The sequence below is a fragment of the Microtus oregoni genome, unplaced genomic scaffold (genome assembly GCF_018167655.1).
Source record: "Microtus oregoni isolate MIOR12 unplaced genomic scaffold, Mior012 000008F_ref0000371, whole genome shotgun sequence".
In the NCBI taxonomy this organism is placed as follows: Eukaryota; Metazoa; Chordata; class Mammalia; order Rodentia; family Cricetidae; genus Microtus; species Microtus oregoni.
In genome coordinates this window covers 53,090,852-53,108,414 of record NW_024543067.1, presented here as the reverse complement: position 1 = coordinate 53,108,414, position 17,563 = coordinate 53,090,852, and the positions used below count along the sequence as shown (strand labels likewise).

The window sequence follows — 17,563 nt, the reverse complement described above, 5'->3', positions numbered from 1 at the left end:
TGCTGAGGAACCATTAAAGACAAATGCCAAACTAGCAAGTTCCTGTCACAAGACCAAGTGACCCTTGACTACTGGAGACTATTCTTAGCCAAGCGCACTAGCATCCAGGTGGAGTGGAGCCTGACCCACTGGAATCTCGGAAAAGGACTGTGCAAGAGTCCTTATCTACTGGACCGACACCTTCCAGTTTCTCCTCTCGTGGATTGCTTTTCAAAGGCATTAGTATTGTGTTTCTACTGGCTCTTCACTTTCTCTTTTTAGACACACTAGGTTGGCATTACGTCTGTCCTCTCAGTACTTAGGAGACTCACTCCAGTTACTGAGTGAAAGGCAAGGAGTCAAAGCGCCCTGCCCATGTGTACTCCCAAAGTCAGAAGCAGATCCCCGCAGTCGTTTTCTAGGGACAGACACACTGTGGTGTCGAATGCCTTCTGAAACTCTCGACAAGGACTATGGTCATTGTTCACACATAGAGAAACAGCATGCTCTGTTTGGTATGGCCATTCTTTTCTTTCCAGTACTGGGGACTGAACCTAGGGCCCTGAGCATTCTAGATGAGCACTAGCACTGGACAGAGCCCAGCCTCGGCTTCTTCACTCTTCCATCGAAGCTGGACATGAGCCCCACAATCAATGCAGCCACACTCTGGTACAGAAAGCTCAACTAGCAACCCAAAAGGTCAGGAATTCCTTTAATATTTTTTTTTAATTTAAATGGTAACACAACCATAAAAATCGTACATCACATAAACAAAAGTCTTTGCAGGCAACACTGATTGGAAATAGCAAAACACTTGGTTGGTGAAAAAGATGAAACTCTAAATTATACACAATAGTAGCTAAAGGTAATATTGAAAAACAGCCTTATTTACTGTGATTCAAGATTTACTTGTCATTATCTATTGCTTATTTATTCAACGTTGTAAATAATACTTATAGAGATGTGTAAAAATGAAACATTGTGAAAAAAATACAATTTTCAATTTCATATGAAACTCAAAGTATAAGTTTTGTCCAATATGGAATGTACCTACATTTGTTCATTTCAGGGCTCTAAAATCCATTTAAAAATCAATGTTTTCTTTTTTTAAAAAAGAACTGCCCCACCATGCAAGACCTGCTTGCTCGAAATGAGCATTTCAGTGAGGTCTGCCTTTCTGCCCAGTGTCTGCTATGCTGCTTGAGATGTTGCATTGGTCTCATCGTGGACAGAGTTCCCACGGAGAGGCTGAGGGCAGCATCTGGACTGGGGGTAGTCTGGGGAACAGGAAGGATGGAGAAGAATGCACACGCCCAAATCCTTATGAAGGATGACACTCAGTTGTTAAATTTTAAGGGATATCCAATGGCTTTTTCCAGACACTCAACTAATGAGCCAGCAGAAAGAAAATCCCTCTCTACTTCTACAAATTTGATATAGATGGATTTGGGGGAAATTCCAGGATCCACAATACAGTTCTGAGACAAAAATCCATTAATACCAACCCACTCTTTACTGAAGGTTTTGGTATTTGCTTGGAAATGTAAAAACAAGCACTGTTGCAGAGTCCTGACCTCAGCGATTCCGAGGTAGCAGTAGATGATCCGGGTGGGTTCTACTTCCACGTGCAACGAGGCTTGTGCTGAGAGGGTTTCCAGGCCAACCCGGCCTTCTTTTCCTGGGTCCAGGGCCTGGCGCTCGACATCTGGGGTGAGGGGCCTCTCAACACATTCTTCATAGCCAATGGCATAAAGACCTGGACTTTTCGGAATCCCTCCTGGCAGTAAATACTGAACAACATTCCCACCCGTTGGCTTGGAGTGGGCAATGGGTATCCAGTCAATTTCCATGTGCAGCTCCAGGCACCTGGCTTCACTAATGGTGATCTCTAAGAACTTGTAGTACACATTCTTCCAGTTCATTTTCTGCACTCGGGTCATGATTATTCGTCCCTCAGGCTTCTCAGAGTTGAAGTACTCCCGAAGACGCTTACCAAGGGGCACCTGGGAACTGATCTCAGCATAATGGTAACGGATATCCTCTTTCCAGCGGGTGTTATAGCCAATTCCAAAAATGGCCAATTTATTGGAAAGATGGAGCCTTGAAAAGTCTGTCCAACTCTGAAACAGTTCCCATTTCAACTGTACTGACTCCAAAATCTGTACAATATTCTGCATGGTGTCTCGTTTCCTAGAAAGAGAAATTAACAGTCAAATTCTTGAAGTGTCTAGAGCAGCAACATCTAACAGAATTTTCTAAGATGATGGAAATGTTCAGTGCCTAAACTGCCCATTCTGGGCACCACTAGATCTTAAAACACTGCCAACAAGAGTAAGTAAAACGTTACATTTAAACACCCACATCTCAGAAAGGCTTCTACATTGGAAGGTCACTGCATTAAATGTCAGAAATATCCCATTGAGTTCCTAGAATTAAAAATGAACTGCTTTTCATAGTCTCACTGTATTAAATTTAATAAATATAAATTCTTAAGATCCCAGGATTTCAGAAACGATGAAATTTTAGAAAATTACTATTGTGTGTATGTATGTGGCACGTCACTAGTGTGGAGGTCAGAAGGAAACCTTGGAGTCGCTTCTCTCCTACTTTCCCATGCACTCCGGGGATTGGCCGTGGGCTTCCAGGCTGGAACAAGCACTTTCATCACTAGTGCTGTCACTGATACCTCTCAGGAGCATGATTATTATTATTTTTTTTTTTTTTGCTTTGTTTTGTGTTTTGTTTTTCAAGACCAGGTTTTTCTGTGTAGTTCTGGATGGCCTGGAATTCACTCTGTAGATCAGGCAGGCCTCAAACTCAGAGATCCACCTGGCCCACCTCTGCCTCCTGAGTGCTGGGATTAAAAGCATGTGCCATCACTGCCCAGCAGATCACAAATTTTTAATAAATGGTTATCATAATTCTTATAGTGGACGCCGGGCCAACGTGCAAAACCCAAAGGCTACTTTAACAAAGCACCAGCGCTGCCCCAGATAACAATTCTTAAAACAGAATTTATGACAGTCCAGTCATTTTCACACATGTGCTGGAGAGATAATTACGTGGTTATGACTAAGGACATGAGCAATATGCCATTTCTAATTAAATGAATTAGTATGAACTCATTACCACTCCCAAATTTTAGTTAGAATATTAAAGGTGAAATTACAGAAATCTTCAGTTATGACTTCTGTAATTAGCATATCAAGATAGAACATGCTATGAACTAATAAACTAACAGGCTATTAGCTAATGTATTGACTGACACTTCATGTAATTTACATAAATGCAATTCCAAGTTGTTTCTCATTGGGAATAGTGATGTATGCCTTTAAGCCCAGAACTTGGGAGGTTGAGTCAGGTGATCTCTTTGAGTTCAAGGACAGCCTGGTCACACAGTGAGTTCCAGAACAGCCAAGGCTATGTAAAGACCCTGTCTCAAGGAGTAGGGGAGGTGGCAATCAGGAGAGATAGCTCAGCAGTTAAGAGCACTGGCTGCTCTTCTAGAGGACCTGGGTTCAATTCCCAGCACTAGCATGACAGCTCATAACTGTCTGTAAATCCAGTTCTAGGGGATCCAACACCCTCAATCAGGCAAATGTGTGCATAAAACAAAACAAAATATTTTTTAAAAATATTTGCTAAGTATGGCCGAACTTTGATATGGTAAATTTGGCTTATTCAATATTAACTTGGCAATCGAGTTATTATATTTTTAAAAATCAATTCGAAGTTTAACCTACTAAAGTGCTTAGACCATACTTGCAATCAAAAAGGGGGATTTGCTAAGAGTACATTTTTTAAAAATTACTATTTGGGAGGGGGAAGTGAGTGTATGCAAGTGCTGGTGGAGGCCTAGGAGTTAGAGGCAGCTGTGAGCCTCTGGACACCAATGCTGGGATCTCAAATTGAGGCCTCTACAAGAACACCAAGCACTCAATCACTGAGCTTTCTCTCCTGCTCTCTGCTAACAGAATCTTCAAAAGAGGCCACAGTCCTTTAGACTTTCCTTTTAAAATCTTGTATCTTCTAGAAGAGCTTTGGAGCATTCTAGAGGACATACAGAACAGCATCTCCCTGGCCTATCTTTACAAAATACAAAGGGCTAACACTGTGTTATCAGGTGCTTCTTGGGACCTAAGAGTACCTTACGTTTATCAGTCACCCAGGAGTCTGGCTTGGAATCTTCTCGAGACCAAGCAAGCACCTAATGAAAGCACTGGCTCGCTGGGGACCTACTTCCCTCCTCAGGGAAGATGAAGGTGCTCACTCCTCGCTTACTCTATTTGACTGAGTGGGACAACACGTCAAAAGAGAATTACCTTTCATAGTCATTGAATCATTTGTATATTTCCTTCTTTTATTTTTTTTTTAAATATTTATTTATTTATTTATTTATTATGTATACAATATTCTGTCTGTATGCCTGAAGGCCAGAAGAGGGCACCAGACCTCCTCACAGATGGTTGTGAGCCACCATGTGGTTGCTGGGAATTGAACTCAGGACCTTTGGAAGAGCAGGCAATGCTCTTAACCACTGAGCCATCTCTCCAGCCCCATATTTCCTTCTTTTAAAGGAATTAAATGTGTTTGCTGTATGCACACTTATGTGTTGTACAGAAGCCAGAAGAGGGCAGAAGTATCCTCCTCTACCATTCTCAGCTATGTTCCTTTGAGACACCTCTCTCACTGAAGTTGGAGCTTTCATTTTTTGAGTTGAGAGGCAGCTGCCCACCCCAAAGCTCCATTTCCTTCAGTGCAAGCTTTATGTGTGATAACAGGACCAGGCCCAACTTTCTTACATAGGTGCTGGGATCTGAACTCCCACTCCCATGCTTTTACAGTCAGTGCTCTTAAACACTGAGCCATCTCTCCAGCCCTTAACGTGTTTTACTGATCTCAGGGAGGACTACACATAGGAGACGGAGTAGAGGGCAGAGACTTGTTCATTTTGTTCACTGAACTATCTTAGTGTTTTGCATACAGCAGACACTTAGAAAACAAAAGTTAACAAAATGATTTAGTGAATATTCTTGGTGATGCATGGATCAGTTTGTTAACTAACCCCACAGATGCAGAGAGAGAGAGAGAGAGAACAAAACTCAACCCACTGCCCAAACCAAGCTATTTTTATTTTAGTCAACACGTCCCATGATGAGCACTAGGCAGACAGTGCGAGGAATTGCAGAAGTGCTAACCAAGCAGTAAACGGCTCTTTCAGAACCTCTCACTCCTTAGGAGAAAAAGAGCAGCAGAGGACAGAGCATACTAAAAAGTCCTACTGGCCTCAGCACGAGGGTATTTCAGAAGTGTGGAGCAATTTGGCACCATAGTTATTTGAGTAGTTCCTGAGATCTACCTACTTCCTGGCTTCTGAAGATCCAGTACCAATGAAGTTCCAGCATTTAAAGCTAGTGACAAGTGGCAGCTTGTGTCTTCCTGTCTCAAATGTCAAGATCACACATATGGAATGCAACACACAAGATGTGGGTGCTATGAATTCAAGGTTACCAGGAAGACAAGTGAGTAGTGCTCTTCAATTAGCCCCAAACTAATTTTTTTAAAGGGCTTTGATAAGGAACTCACTTAAAGCCATTAAAAAGAACTGTAAGTGTAACGGACGGTACAAACTCTTAGGGGAAAGAACAGCAGTTGGGCCAGTGAGAGGCTCTATCCTGGACCTTCTCAGTCTTTCCTCCAGGAGCTGACTTCTACATGGTAAGTAGGTCACCTAAGAGCTTCCTTTCTGTTCTCAAACTGCAGTGTTATAGAGAAATTATGTCCCTTTGGCCCTCTACCATTTCACCCAGCCCCACTAAGCTCAAGTCTTTGTGGCTCATCTTGTGTCTTAGGAAGCACGTCCACACAGGAAACGCATGATTCCATGTAACACGTTTCTTCTTTCTGTATGTAAAATGCAGCATCTCAGGTCCCTAGTGGCAGAGTGGAGAAAGAGCAGACACGCTTCCATGGTGGTAAGGCTGGAGTTTCTATACCATGCCTTGGTCACTAAATTTAGACATATTGGTGAAAAAAATGAAGCATGTACTTACTGTGCTTCTTCAGGAGACTCTTGTTTTATTTTTAATGTTCTCTTTGAAACTGGCATTTCATCTGAAAAACAAAGAATTTTGAAAGAAGTTATACTTTTGTAAATGGTGGCACACATTTATGTGGATAAGTAGCTCTATTTACTGCCCTGTACCAGACTTAAAAATATAACTTTATATAATGAGATGCGAACATTTATATGCAAGATCAGAAACCAGGCTTCCCAAGTATAAAATTCTTCAAGGTCACCAGTGGATTTCAAGCGAGGAGCTTAAAGCTTAATTTCACTGCAAACATGATTTTGAAAGAACAAGAACGAAAATGATTATGCTCTATTTAGGTTTTCTACGTAGGCTTTACAGTGTAAGTAATTATTCCCCCAAATACGAGGATCAGCATATTCTGTGTGTTACTTTTTTCGAGGTCTGGGTGATTTAACTCTTTACAGCAAACAGGGTTGTAAGACACTGCAATCTAGGCCTTACTGGTCTTGTGAGATTGAAAGGCCAGATCATTTGGCATCTATTCTTATTCTTCCAGTCTTCGTTTTCTTACGTATGGCTGATAATCTTACCAATTTGAGAGCCTCTTTCTTTTCCCATTCCAATATTTGGAAGAAGTTCTAAAGTACTAATAGAAACTATGATAACAATCTACCCTTTTTCTTTATTTCTCTGTCACCGGGCAAGATTTCTGTAATTTTTTTTTTCCTTAAGGAAGGGAAACAAATGTATAGAGTCAATCCTGAGCACCTCCTGAGGCGGAAGGGCATTTATTCCTAACATACTCATTACACAACTTGCTGGTGATATACATAGGCTACAGCTAAAACCTGAGCTGTATTTCCCACATAAGAAAATCAAAACTGGTGGACTTGACATACAGAGATGTAAGGAAAAAGACTACATGTATCCTCTTATATGGCCCATCAAATGTAGCTGGAGCAAAAGTCAATGCTCTTGGCAGGAACCTTAGCGCTACAAAGAGCAGGGTATTTTGAGTTGCAGAAGATTGTCAGTGAACCTCCTTGTATGACTCAGACTAGGAATTCTTCTATCTGTAGGGAGCTTAGCGGTACCCAAATCACCCAAACCAAATATGCCCATGTTGGCTCAAATAGTTTAGCAATACGCCTTGTGCTGCCAGCACTAGAAGCTATCACAGATGATAAATACCAGTGCACATACCAGGCATGCATACACACACAACACACATGCATTGGTTTTCTTACCCAATTCCTGATCTGTTGGATAGCCATGGAGATCCTGACTGTGGTTTCCCCAGTCCTCCTGTGAATAGTCCTCCATAGTGCTGCCATCTGACTCCAGCTCCTGGTACAAGCCACTACTGTTAATAAGTACAGGCTGGCAGGGCTGAGCATCCCATCCTCCCTGACCAAACACCTGTTCCAACTGTTCAAATGTGTAACTGCTCTTTCTTTTCCCAACACCATGTTCTTTCACCCGACTGTAACACCTGCGAAGGGTCTAAGACACAAAGTCTTTTGTTATTCCTTTAAAGCTGTACTTCCTCCTCCAGATACGGACCACAGATATTAATTACTATCAGACAGACACAGACAGACAAACACAGACACATTGTTACAGGAATACTAGATTTCAAATTCATTATTATATTAGAAAAATACTAATTTAGCATTTACTCAAACATGCTATAATTCAAACAATTATTTTGCAATTATCAATTAAAACAACAAGAAACATTACAACATTATTGCATTTTCCCACATACACATATTATATGCCCCCTCCCCCACTTAAAAAGGATAAGGGGGAGGAAAAAAACGAAATACCAGCCAGCCAATAGGATGCACACCTGCCACAAGAGAGAGCTGCTATGGTGCCCAGAATTTGGAAAATGTGAGGGAAGGACAGAAAAAAGAATTTCCCCAAGTGAAGAACATCTTCCTTACCCTTGGTTAAGGAGTACAGGGGAAAACAGTTGCCTAGACAAGTAGCTAACAAGACAGATCCCTTACAGAGTCTGTGTTCCTCGCTAACTCACTCTGTCACGGTAAAAACTTCTACAATTTAAACAGAAATCAAATAAAAAATGTCCTAAGTCTCCAGTCTCAGACCCAATGACCAAGAAGTAAGTATTACATTAATACCTACATTTTACTAGTCTACCAACTGAAATTGTCAACTAAACAAACCAACAATCAGGGCCAACAATCTTTCTAGGAGGTGAGACAGTCATCTTGCTCTTTCTCTGTCACTTGACACACAGCAAATACCATTGTGCAAGCTCAAGGACAAAACCGGGTAACGCAGCCTGGTTCAGCTCTCAGTTCTCACGGCCTCTCATTCTAGTAGATTTCAGACTAGCCCAGTGTCCCGAAGTGAAGGGCGCACACCTCCTGCTATCTTTCTCGATATATCTATCAAAAGATCAATCAAGGGCCTTGTCTCAGCTTGATGCTCTGGTCTCACTCAGGCTCTCCCTGTCTTCGCCTCCCATTCTTCCTTCCAATCCCTTTTCTACTATATAGAGTTTCACTCAGAATTTTTTCGAGAGACAAAAATCTAACTTTTCTAACTGAACTGTTAAAACTAGTTTATCTCTAACTTAATGTATATGTGTTATCAAGAATATCTGATTCTCCTAAAGGAGAGACTGCCTTCCATATGCCAATACTTGACCTATTCTCACCAAATGAAACCAAGTCTGGGTCGTGAGGGCATCTCCATGAAGAGTGCAGTGCCTTTAAATGACAGCTGACAGTCTACCACACTCCCTCAAAGACTCTTTAAATCTGTCCCTTGAGGCCAGAAACCCACACAGGCAAAAAGAATAATAAGTAAGAAAAGCATGAGACATGGTCATCCCCCAGACAGCACCCCTTTCATAGCACCTCTCCCACAGCCTCAAATGGTACCTTACAGAGAACGAGGCTTCCCACAAACTCTTTAAAAGTCATCTCAGCTTTCTTTTTTCAACAGAGAATCATGACCCCTTAACAAAACTTTCTAGAATAATCCAGAAACATAAACTTGGAAAATGTGTGTCATGGTCAAATCTCCCAAAGGAAAGAGACAAGCGTTGCAAATCTCACTTGACTTTGGACATACCCCCCTTTCCCAGCACCCTCTGCCCTCCTCAGAGATAGGAATTTGAATTGCAAACAGCCCCTGACAATTTATTTTTATCTTACAATGCCTAGTTTCTGCCTCCAAGAACACCCCAACCACTCTTGATTCCTAAGGACTGTAAATAGAGAGTTCCAGTCCTGTCCCTTTCCCTCTTCTGAGACCATAAATGGAGATGGTCTCACTACTTACTGGCTGCCTACAGAACACCAAAGTCCAGTTGACTGGCTCTGTCACCGAGGGCTGCTCCAAAAGCTAAGGAACAAAACTAACGTTTCCTTTTAGAAAGGCACCGTACTTATGAGGAAGTGACAGAGGCACAAGCACATCTATGAATTTCTTCCTATATTTGCAAACTTTCATTCTCTTGATCAAAAATAAGTTCACCAAATTTTGATAATATGCATGGGGAGGAACCAGAGAAAGGACATTCTTCAAAGCCACCAAACTGAGCTTATAATTTCCTTTGGTTATGTAGTTGCGAATACTAAAATCAGTGGTCTCTGGCAGCTATACACACCTCTTAGTTGTAATATACACCTGCAACACATGCTTACAATGTGCTGACATCTACCAGGTGATGTCTAAAACCATAATAATCTGATATACTGAAATGGCACTAAAATTAAAATTTTCAAATCAACTTTCTCTCCTTCAAGATACAAATACATGTAAACAGTACCTTGTAGGTCTGATAATGCCCAAAACTCAAGGACAGTCTGTTTAAATAGGGAACATCCACTAGACGGTGTGGGGAGGGGTTGAGGTGTCTTAACTGCTACCCTAAGACACACTAGGATTCACTTTGAGAGCTCAGACACAGATAAAAAGGACATTTGGAGACCTTCCAATTCTTACCACCCACAGAAAAGATTATAGAATACATTACCCTCTAAATGCTTAATCAAAGCATATAATTAAAAGACTGGGCGGCTGGATCAACAATCCTAAACAAACCCTTCTCTAAATCAGGCATCAGGATGCTCCAGAGTCCAGGAAAATGAGGCTGCAGCTCCCACTTGAGTAAGCTACCAAATCCAACAAGATTCACATTTTGGCTTTCCCGGTGAACCACAGCCTACTTAACATTAAAAAAATTCGCTTCACTTCCTTCATTTACCTCACTCACCTCAGAGATGTATAGCAAATTGATCTCTAACTGGAAAAACTTAAAAACTAAAGGCTATTCTATTAAAAGACAACAGTTAACTTCTGTCTATTAGGAATCTATTAAGTTGACAGTCCATTTGCATCTCCTCCCTGGAGGAGGGGCTATAAAACTATACTATCCACCCAGACAGAGGTCCCAAGGAGTTGAAGAAATCTAGACAAAGCAAGGCAAGAACTTCAGGGGCCAACCAGAGTTATTCCCAGCACCTGATTCACAAACACCAGGTGAAAGCTTATGAATCCACCACACCAAATGCTTGGGTTACAGGACTACAAATGGAAAAGAACTAGAGAAAAGGCTTGTGGGGTGCTCCATTACCAAAGCGGGGAGGGAGGGGGCTGACAGCTGACAATTTATAAGACAGAGTGAAAGTCTTGCCAGAGTTTAAGATTAAAGTAAAAGGGAATTAGAGAATAAAAAGATGACATCCGTTGTGAATGAATGTGGGGGGGGGGGTCTATGGGGAAGAGGGCGGGTACACAAAGGCAGGACTTTTAGATTGGCAGGACTGAGGTTTGACGGCAGCAATGCAGAGAAAGACCCAGGGTTACAGTACACGTAACATTAATACAGTGCACAATGCAGCTATCTTGCCAAAGTAAGCAAATCCAGTATTGGGTTGTATAGGCAGAGGAATCACATGTAAGCTATGAAGGTGGCTCTTCCTCTCTAGTCAGCACCGGTGAGACCACAGCTGGAGCACAGCATTCAGTTCTGGGCATCGAACCAGCTACAAGAGAGGGAAATTGTAGAGTTCAGAAAAGGGCAAATAAAATAATGAAAGGCTTGGAAAATAAGATCTACAAGCAGGGCCAGAGGCTTCAAAAGCCCTTCCTGACATTACTAACTCACTAAGGGTGAGACTGAGGTGTTTTCACTTCAGTGTCCTCAGTCCCTGCTCTTGTATTCAGAGAGTGGGAAGAGCTAGTTCCTCCCTGGTTTGGCAATACAGGAGAAAACTAAATAGCTCATACAGGCACAGGCCAAGGGTTCTGCTACTGGCTCTGTAGTTAACCCACTTCATATTAACAAAATAGTCACCATGACAAAAACCACTGATCTAAAAGAGCTGAGAGCAACTGGTCAGAGCATACAGTGAGGAGGCGCAGAGATCAGTCACAATAGCTGTATAACCATGCTTTTAGAAAACACTGGCTTCGCTGGTCTACACTGTCAGATAAAGAATAAAGTGAACCCGCAGGGAGGATAGCTTAGTTGTATTAGCAGGAAACAATGTTATAAGAGAAACAAACAGTACACCGCTTTTCATATGCAGTTGTCAAACTGGCCATACTAAACATACTCAGTGGCCAACTAAACAATGACAAAACCAAAATTCCTCTCACTCAAACGATTAAAACTAGTCTTCAAAAGTCATATGGAGAAGGGGAATTACACAGGAAGGGAATCTCCAAAAACTGGAGGTTTTTCTTATAAAAGTGTCAAAATAACACTTCGAACTGGGCATGGCAGTTCACATCTATAATCTATAATACCAGCATGCAAGACAGAAAGACTGCTACAAGTTCAAGGCCAGCCTGGTATACAGCGAGACCTTGTCTCTGGGAAACAACCCCAAACAAATACCTCTAAGAGAAATGAGTAGTCTCTGTAAAATAGATCTTTTCCCTTTGAACTATTTATAGTTACAACCAGAGGCTCTTAACTAAGGCAACAAAACACCAAGTTTAATAAAAACTCAAAAGGTCTAAGGACACAGCTCAGTGGAGTACTTGCCCAGCACGTATAAGGCCCTGGGTTCAATCTTAAGCAACACACACACACAGGCACACGCTAATATATGGGGGCTGGGGAAGTAACTCAGTAGGTAGAGTGCTTGACTAACATGCTAACAGTAGGTGGCGCATGCCTGCAATCCCAACACTGGGTGGGAGGAGAATCTGTGAGTTCCAGGCCAGCCTGATCTACACAGAGTTCCAAGACAGCCAGAGCTAAACAGAGAGATCTGACTTAAAATAAGAAACAAACAAACCAAAAGCATAAATTTGAAATTATATATTTTGACATACAATTGCAAATTTTGGGCAGAAAAAAATAAAACAAAACCATTTGGGCAAAAATCTTAGTATTTATCATACCTAATTTTATGCATTTAGTATCTGGCAAACTGACTTTCCACAAGAACTAAGAAAAAATATAGGAAATTTGTGTTACCATCCTCCCCTCCCCTCCCCTCCACTCCACCCCTGTTCTATTGTTAGAACAAATTTTGGCAAGTAAAAAAAGTAAAAACCTTCTAATTCTAAACCTTTGGCTTTCCCTTTTCCTAGCCAGGAGAGATCCTCAGCCTATTGGAGCCATGGATCCCCTCCTGAGGAAAATGCACACATCACAACTTCTCACGAACTGCGAGGAGTTCACACACCTCTGTTTTATGTTTGCCGTACAGCTCACAGGCTTTTCTTCCATAAAAGAACATAGTAAATTCAGGAAGTCAGGTTTCGGAGGAGTCTAAAGACTGGCACAACCAGGGCCAGCAGGAGGGCTTAGCAGGTGATAGCACCACCACACATGGAACCTGAGTGCTGCCAATGCCGAACCCAAAGTCAAGAGATTTCCTCACCTCAACTTCTCATAAGCTGGAGCCAAAGGCATACTACACAGCACCAAGATTCTCTGATTTTTTTTTTCCTAAAGAAAATTTCAGTAAAACTCACAAACAAGCAAGTAAATAAAAACAAAGGAGAACAGTATCTGATTCAGAAAAAAAAATCACATATTACTTGGTTTCTCAATTCATTTTAATGACTTATTTAAGCAAAAAAAAAAAAGTTTCCTACATGTGGTGGTGCACATTTGTTACCCCGGCACTAGAGAAGTAGAGGCACGGGGCTGGAGAGATGGCTCAGTAGTTAAGAGCGCTGGCTGCTCTTCCAGAGGACCCAGGTTCAATAACCAGCACCCACATGGCAGCTCATAACTGTCTGTCTCCAGTTTCAGGGAAACTGACACTTTCACAGTCATACATGCAGGCAAAATACAAGTACACATGAAATAAAAATAATTTTAAAAAAGAGAGACAGGCAGGAGGATAGAAAATTCTGGCCTATTCTATTTTTTTAAATATTTACTTATTTATTATGTATACAATATTCTATCTGGCATGTATGTCTGCAGTCCAGAAGAGGGCACCAGACCCCATTACAGATGGTTGTGAGCCACCATGTGGTTGCTGGGAACTGAACTCAGGACCTTTGGAAGGGCAGGCAATGCTCTTAACCACTGGGCCATCTCTCCAGCCTGGGCTATACAGCCAGACCCTATCACAATAATCAAAAAGAATGAATAAAGTTCTCATTCTACTTTCTTTTGTTTGTTTTGTTTTTGTTTTTCAAAACAGGATTTCTCTGTGTAGCTTTGAAGCCTGTCCTGGAACTAACTCTGTAGAACAGGCTGGCCTCAAAATCACAGAGATCTGTCTGCCTCTGCTTCCCAAGTGCTAGGACTAAAGGTGTGCGCCAACAAGCCAGACTGCTGTGTTTTTGTTTTGTTTTGTTTTGTTTTCAAGGCACTTTTTTTTTCTGTGATAAGCAACAATTCCTTTTCTGAAGTGGCAATAAGTAATATTTTAAAATTCATCCTGGAAATACAATGAGGGCCTAGGCCACCGAAGACCTCATTTCAAAACACTAAAGAACTGCAACAAAACTGGAGGATACTGTGGAAAGGTTGGCGACAGCTAGGCAGGTGACACTGGGAACGGGCCGTCAGGCATGCTAGGGAAGGAAGCCCTTAGACCACTAAACAGGGCTGTTAACGTTAAACATAAAAAATCCACAGACTGGACTCCAGGAAAAGCATTCCTCTAAAGTTGCTACGGCAGAATGTTTTTCCAGGCTTCTGTTTCCTCGATACATCCTTCACTTTGGGGCTCTGACTCCAAGTGGTATTCAGCTAAAACATTAAAACTGTCACGAATTTACTAACAGTTGGTACCTGTTAGCCTCACCCTGTAACTCGGGCTATCCTGGCACTCATCGAAATCTTCCTGCATCAGCCTCGCCTACTTATTACTTTGTCAACCTGACACAAGTTAATATCATCTGGCAAGAGGGAACCTAAATTGAAAAAAATCTATCAGTTATCATGGGCATGTCTACGGTGTATTTTCTTGACCACTATGGTCAGTGTAACTAACACCTGGGCAGGAGGTCCTGGGTGGTAAAATTAAGCAAGCTGCCCAAGCCAGAGGAGCAAGTCAGTAAGCAGTGTTCCTCCACGGTCTCTGCTTCAGGTCTTGTCTTCAGGTTCCTAAATGAGTCCAGGCCCTGACTTCTCTTTATGATAGATTGTAAGCTGTAAAATTGAAGTAAACCCTTTCCTTCTCAAATTGCTTTTGGCCATTTTATCAAAGCAACAGAGAAAGCAAACTAGGAGTGCCTTGCAAGTGCTCAGATTACAGAAGTGAGCCACCATGCTCCGTTGCCCTAGACTGTTGCTTAGCAACAGAGTAGGTTTGTTCTATCGGAATCACAATATGCTGAGCAATGTTTTGTCATAGGACATAAGGATAGTTACAATCTCTTGACTAAATGTCAACAAATTTTTTGCTCCATTATAATGGGACTTATGGAACTGTCTTCCTGTACACTTCCATTGTTGATTTAAAAATGCCATTGTGTGGAACACAGCTTGTATTCATTACAGTTCATCTCATCTCCATTCTTATCTCCAACCATTTACTCATATAAATTTACTCATGTAGCAAATAAAAGAAAACATGAGGAAATGGTCATAATCTATAACTTTTTGGCAAGTAAGTATCACACTTATCTGTGTTTATAGTAAAAAAAATTGTACCTTGTAGATATTTCTTATGCTATAGTTCAAGCGCACCTCCCTTTTTTAAAAAAAAATATACAATATTCTGTCTGTGTGTATGTCTGCAGGCCAGAAGAGGGCACCAGACCCCATTACAGATGGTTGTGAGCCACCATGTGGTTGCTGGGAATTGAACTCAGGACCTTTGGAAGAGCAGGCAATGCTCTTAACCTCTGAGCCATCTCTCCATCCCCATCAAGTACACCTCCTCTAAGAGGAGTTGACAGCTTAAGAACCACCATCGACTTGAAGGTGTGAATGAGTAACAATGAATCTTCTACAATAAAGACTTTAGTTTTATTTTCATGTTTTAATCTCTTCTGTGGTGATATTTTGTTTGTGCTCTAACAAATAAAGCTTGCCTGAAGCTAGAGGGTGGAGCTAGTCACTAGTTAACCCGTAAAGGTCTGGAGGTCTGTACAGACAGACAGAAAGTGATATGCCTGGTTGGAGAGAGGAATATAAAGTGGAAGGAGACAGGAGCTTGGCCTCTTTTTGGTCTGGAGATTTCACAGAGGTAAGAGATCTAGTGGCTGACTGCTCTGCTTCTCTGATTTTTCAGCTTTCACCCCTTAACATCTGACTCTGGGTTTTTATTACTAAGACCAATTAGAACTCGTGCTACACGCTTCCAAAGCAGAATTTGTGTTTGTTGTTGAGTTTCTTTTGTAGCAGTGAGTTGACTAACTCACTGTTCACCATGAGTTTTGACACATGTAAGGAGTATTATACAGTTCAAAGTTATAATGACACTGATAATAAGAATGGATCTAGTAATAAAAGTTTATGGAGACTGGGAAGACAGCTCAGCAGCTAAGAGCAATGTCTGCTCTTCCAGAGGATCCAGGTTCAATTCCCAGCACCCACATAGCAGCTCACAACTGCCTGTAACTCCAGTTCAGGGGATCTGAATGCCCTCTTCTGGTCTCCTTTAGCACCGCATACATATATATGATGGACTTAAATTTATGTGCAGGCAAAATATTTATATAATAAAATCTATTTTTTATGTTGATAATTTAATGAGAAAACTCAGGTGTAATGGTTCATTCGACCTTCCACTTCTCATGGGATGGATGAAACATGTCCTTTTAAGAATTAAGGATTCTGTCTTGGACATATCTATAGTTGACACATGTTTCACTGTAGATAGATACTCAATATAGCAAGCAGTATATTATCACATTAAATATTCATAGGTTTCATTTTAAGAGTTAATGGCCTTAATGTCCAACCATGACACAGATTTCCAAAAAGCAGTCTTCAGTTCAAACATTCCCTAATGATGTGGTGCCAGTTCTCGTTTTACAAGAATTTTTGAGGGGCTCAAATCCAAATGACTATAGAGAATAATTATAACTGTATTTTCCTGCTCAAGTATACAAGTTATTTGAAATCCATCCCTAATTTTAAGTGAGATAGAAGATTGAGCATCATAATTTAATATAGCAGAGGCGGCAAGATTCCATAAATCTGAATGATAAAAATTAATTCAATGAGAAATACAGGTACTTGCCCAGTATATAAAGGGACCTGGGTTTAATCTCGGAAAAACACACATACACACACCAACACAAAATAGGTCCGGAGAAATGGCTCAGTGGTTAAGAATACTGACTGCTCTTTCAGATGATCAGTTTAATTCTCAGCACCCACATGGCAGCTCACAACTGTCTGTAACTCCAGTTCAGAGGACCCAACACCATGACAAAAACAAAACAAAACAAAACAAAACAAATGAACATAAAATAAAAATTAAAAAAATAATAAGAAGAAGAAGGCTGAAGTTGTAGCTCAGTTAGTAGAATGCTTACCTAGCATGCATGTAGTCCTGGGTTTGATCCCTGAATGAAATGAAATTTATGCACTGGCAATGCTGAAGCATGCATGGGTCGCCTGTATATGGTGATTCTGTTGAACTTGTCCATATTGGGTTTCATGATTTAAGTTGATGAGGACGACTGACCAGGTCTCTTCCTCAAGAGGGCACCAGATCTCATTACAGATGGTTGTGAGCCACCATGTGGTTGCTGGGAATTGAACTCAGGACCTTTGAAAGAGCAGGTAGTGCTCTTAACCGCCGAGCCATCTCTCCAAATGAGGCATGGTGGGCAAATGCCTATGATCCTAGGACTAGAGACAGGAAAATCAGCAGTTCAACATCATTCTCAGCCACGTACTGAGTATGAGGCCAGCCTGGGATAATGAGACCCTCCCTTTGTCGGGGGTGGGGGGTGGACAACAAATGAGAAAAGAAAAATATATGTAAGCATAGTAGTGTGTCCTTCTGAATGTTACTATATGGTTTGGGTATTACATTTATGCTTTATGCTCCAAAAACATTATTGCAGTTGTCAAAATTTAAAGAAAGTGGGCTGATGATTTGTAGGAGGAAATAAACCAAGTTGTT

General features: G+C 41.3%; 1 protein-coding gene across 8 annotated transcripts in view; it reads right to left on the bottom strand.

Annotated features, from left to right (window-relative positions):
- Positions 1-684: 684 nt before the first annotated feature.
- The window catches only part of Msantd2 (Myb/SANT DNA binding domain containing 2), a 35,052-nt gene continuing 18,173 nt past the window's right edge, over positions 685-17,563 (bottom strand). Inside the window, exons 1-4 of one of the 8 annotated variants that reach the window (XM_041657661.1) lie at positions 10,906-11,036; positions 7,262-7,361; positions 6,033-6,093; positions 685-2,169 (exon numbers count right to left, since the gene is read on the bottom strand). In XM_041657661.1, coding sequence (XP_041513595.1) covers positions 1,317-2,169; positions 6,033-6,093; positions 7,262-7,337 — 990 coding nt within the window. In that variant the 5' untranslated portion in view covers positions 7,338-7,361; positions 10,906-11,036 and the 3' untranslated portion in view covers positions 685-1,316. Of the gene's footprint in view, positions 2,170-6,032; positions 6,094-7,261; positions 7,518-10,905; positions 11,042-17,184; positions 17,287-17,563 lie in introns of those variants that run through there. The other 7 variants (XM_041657660.1, XM_041657658.1, XM_041657659.1 and 4 more) reach the window with 7 other exon arrangements.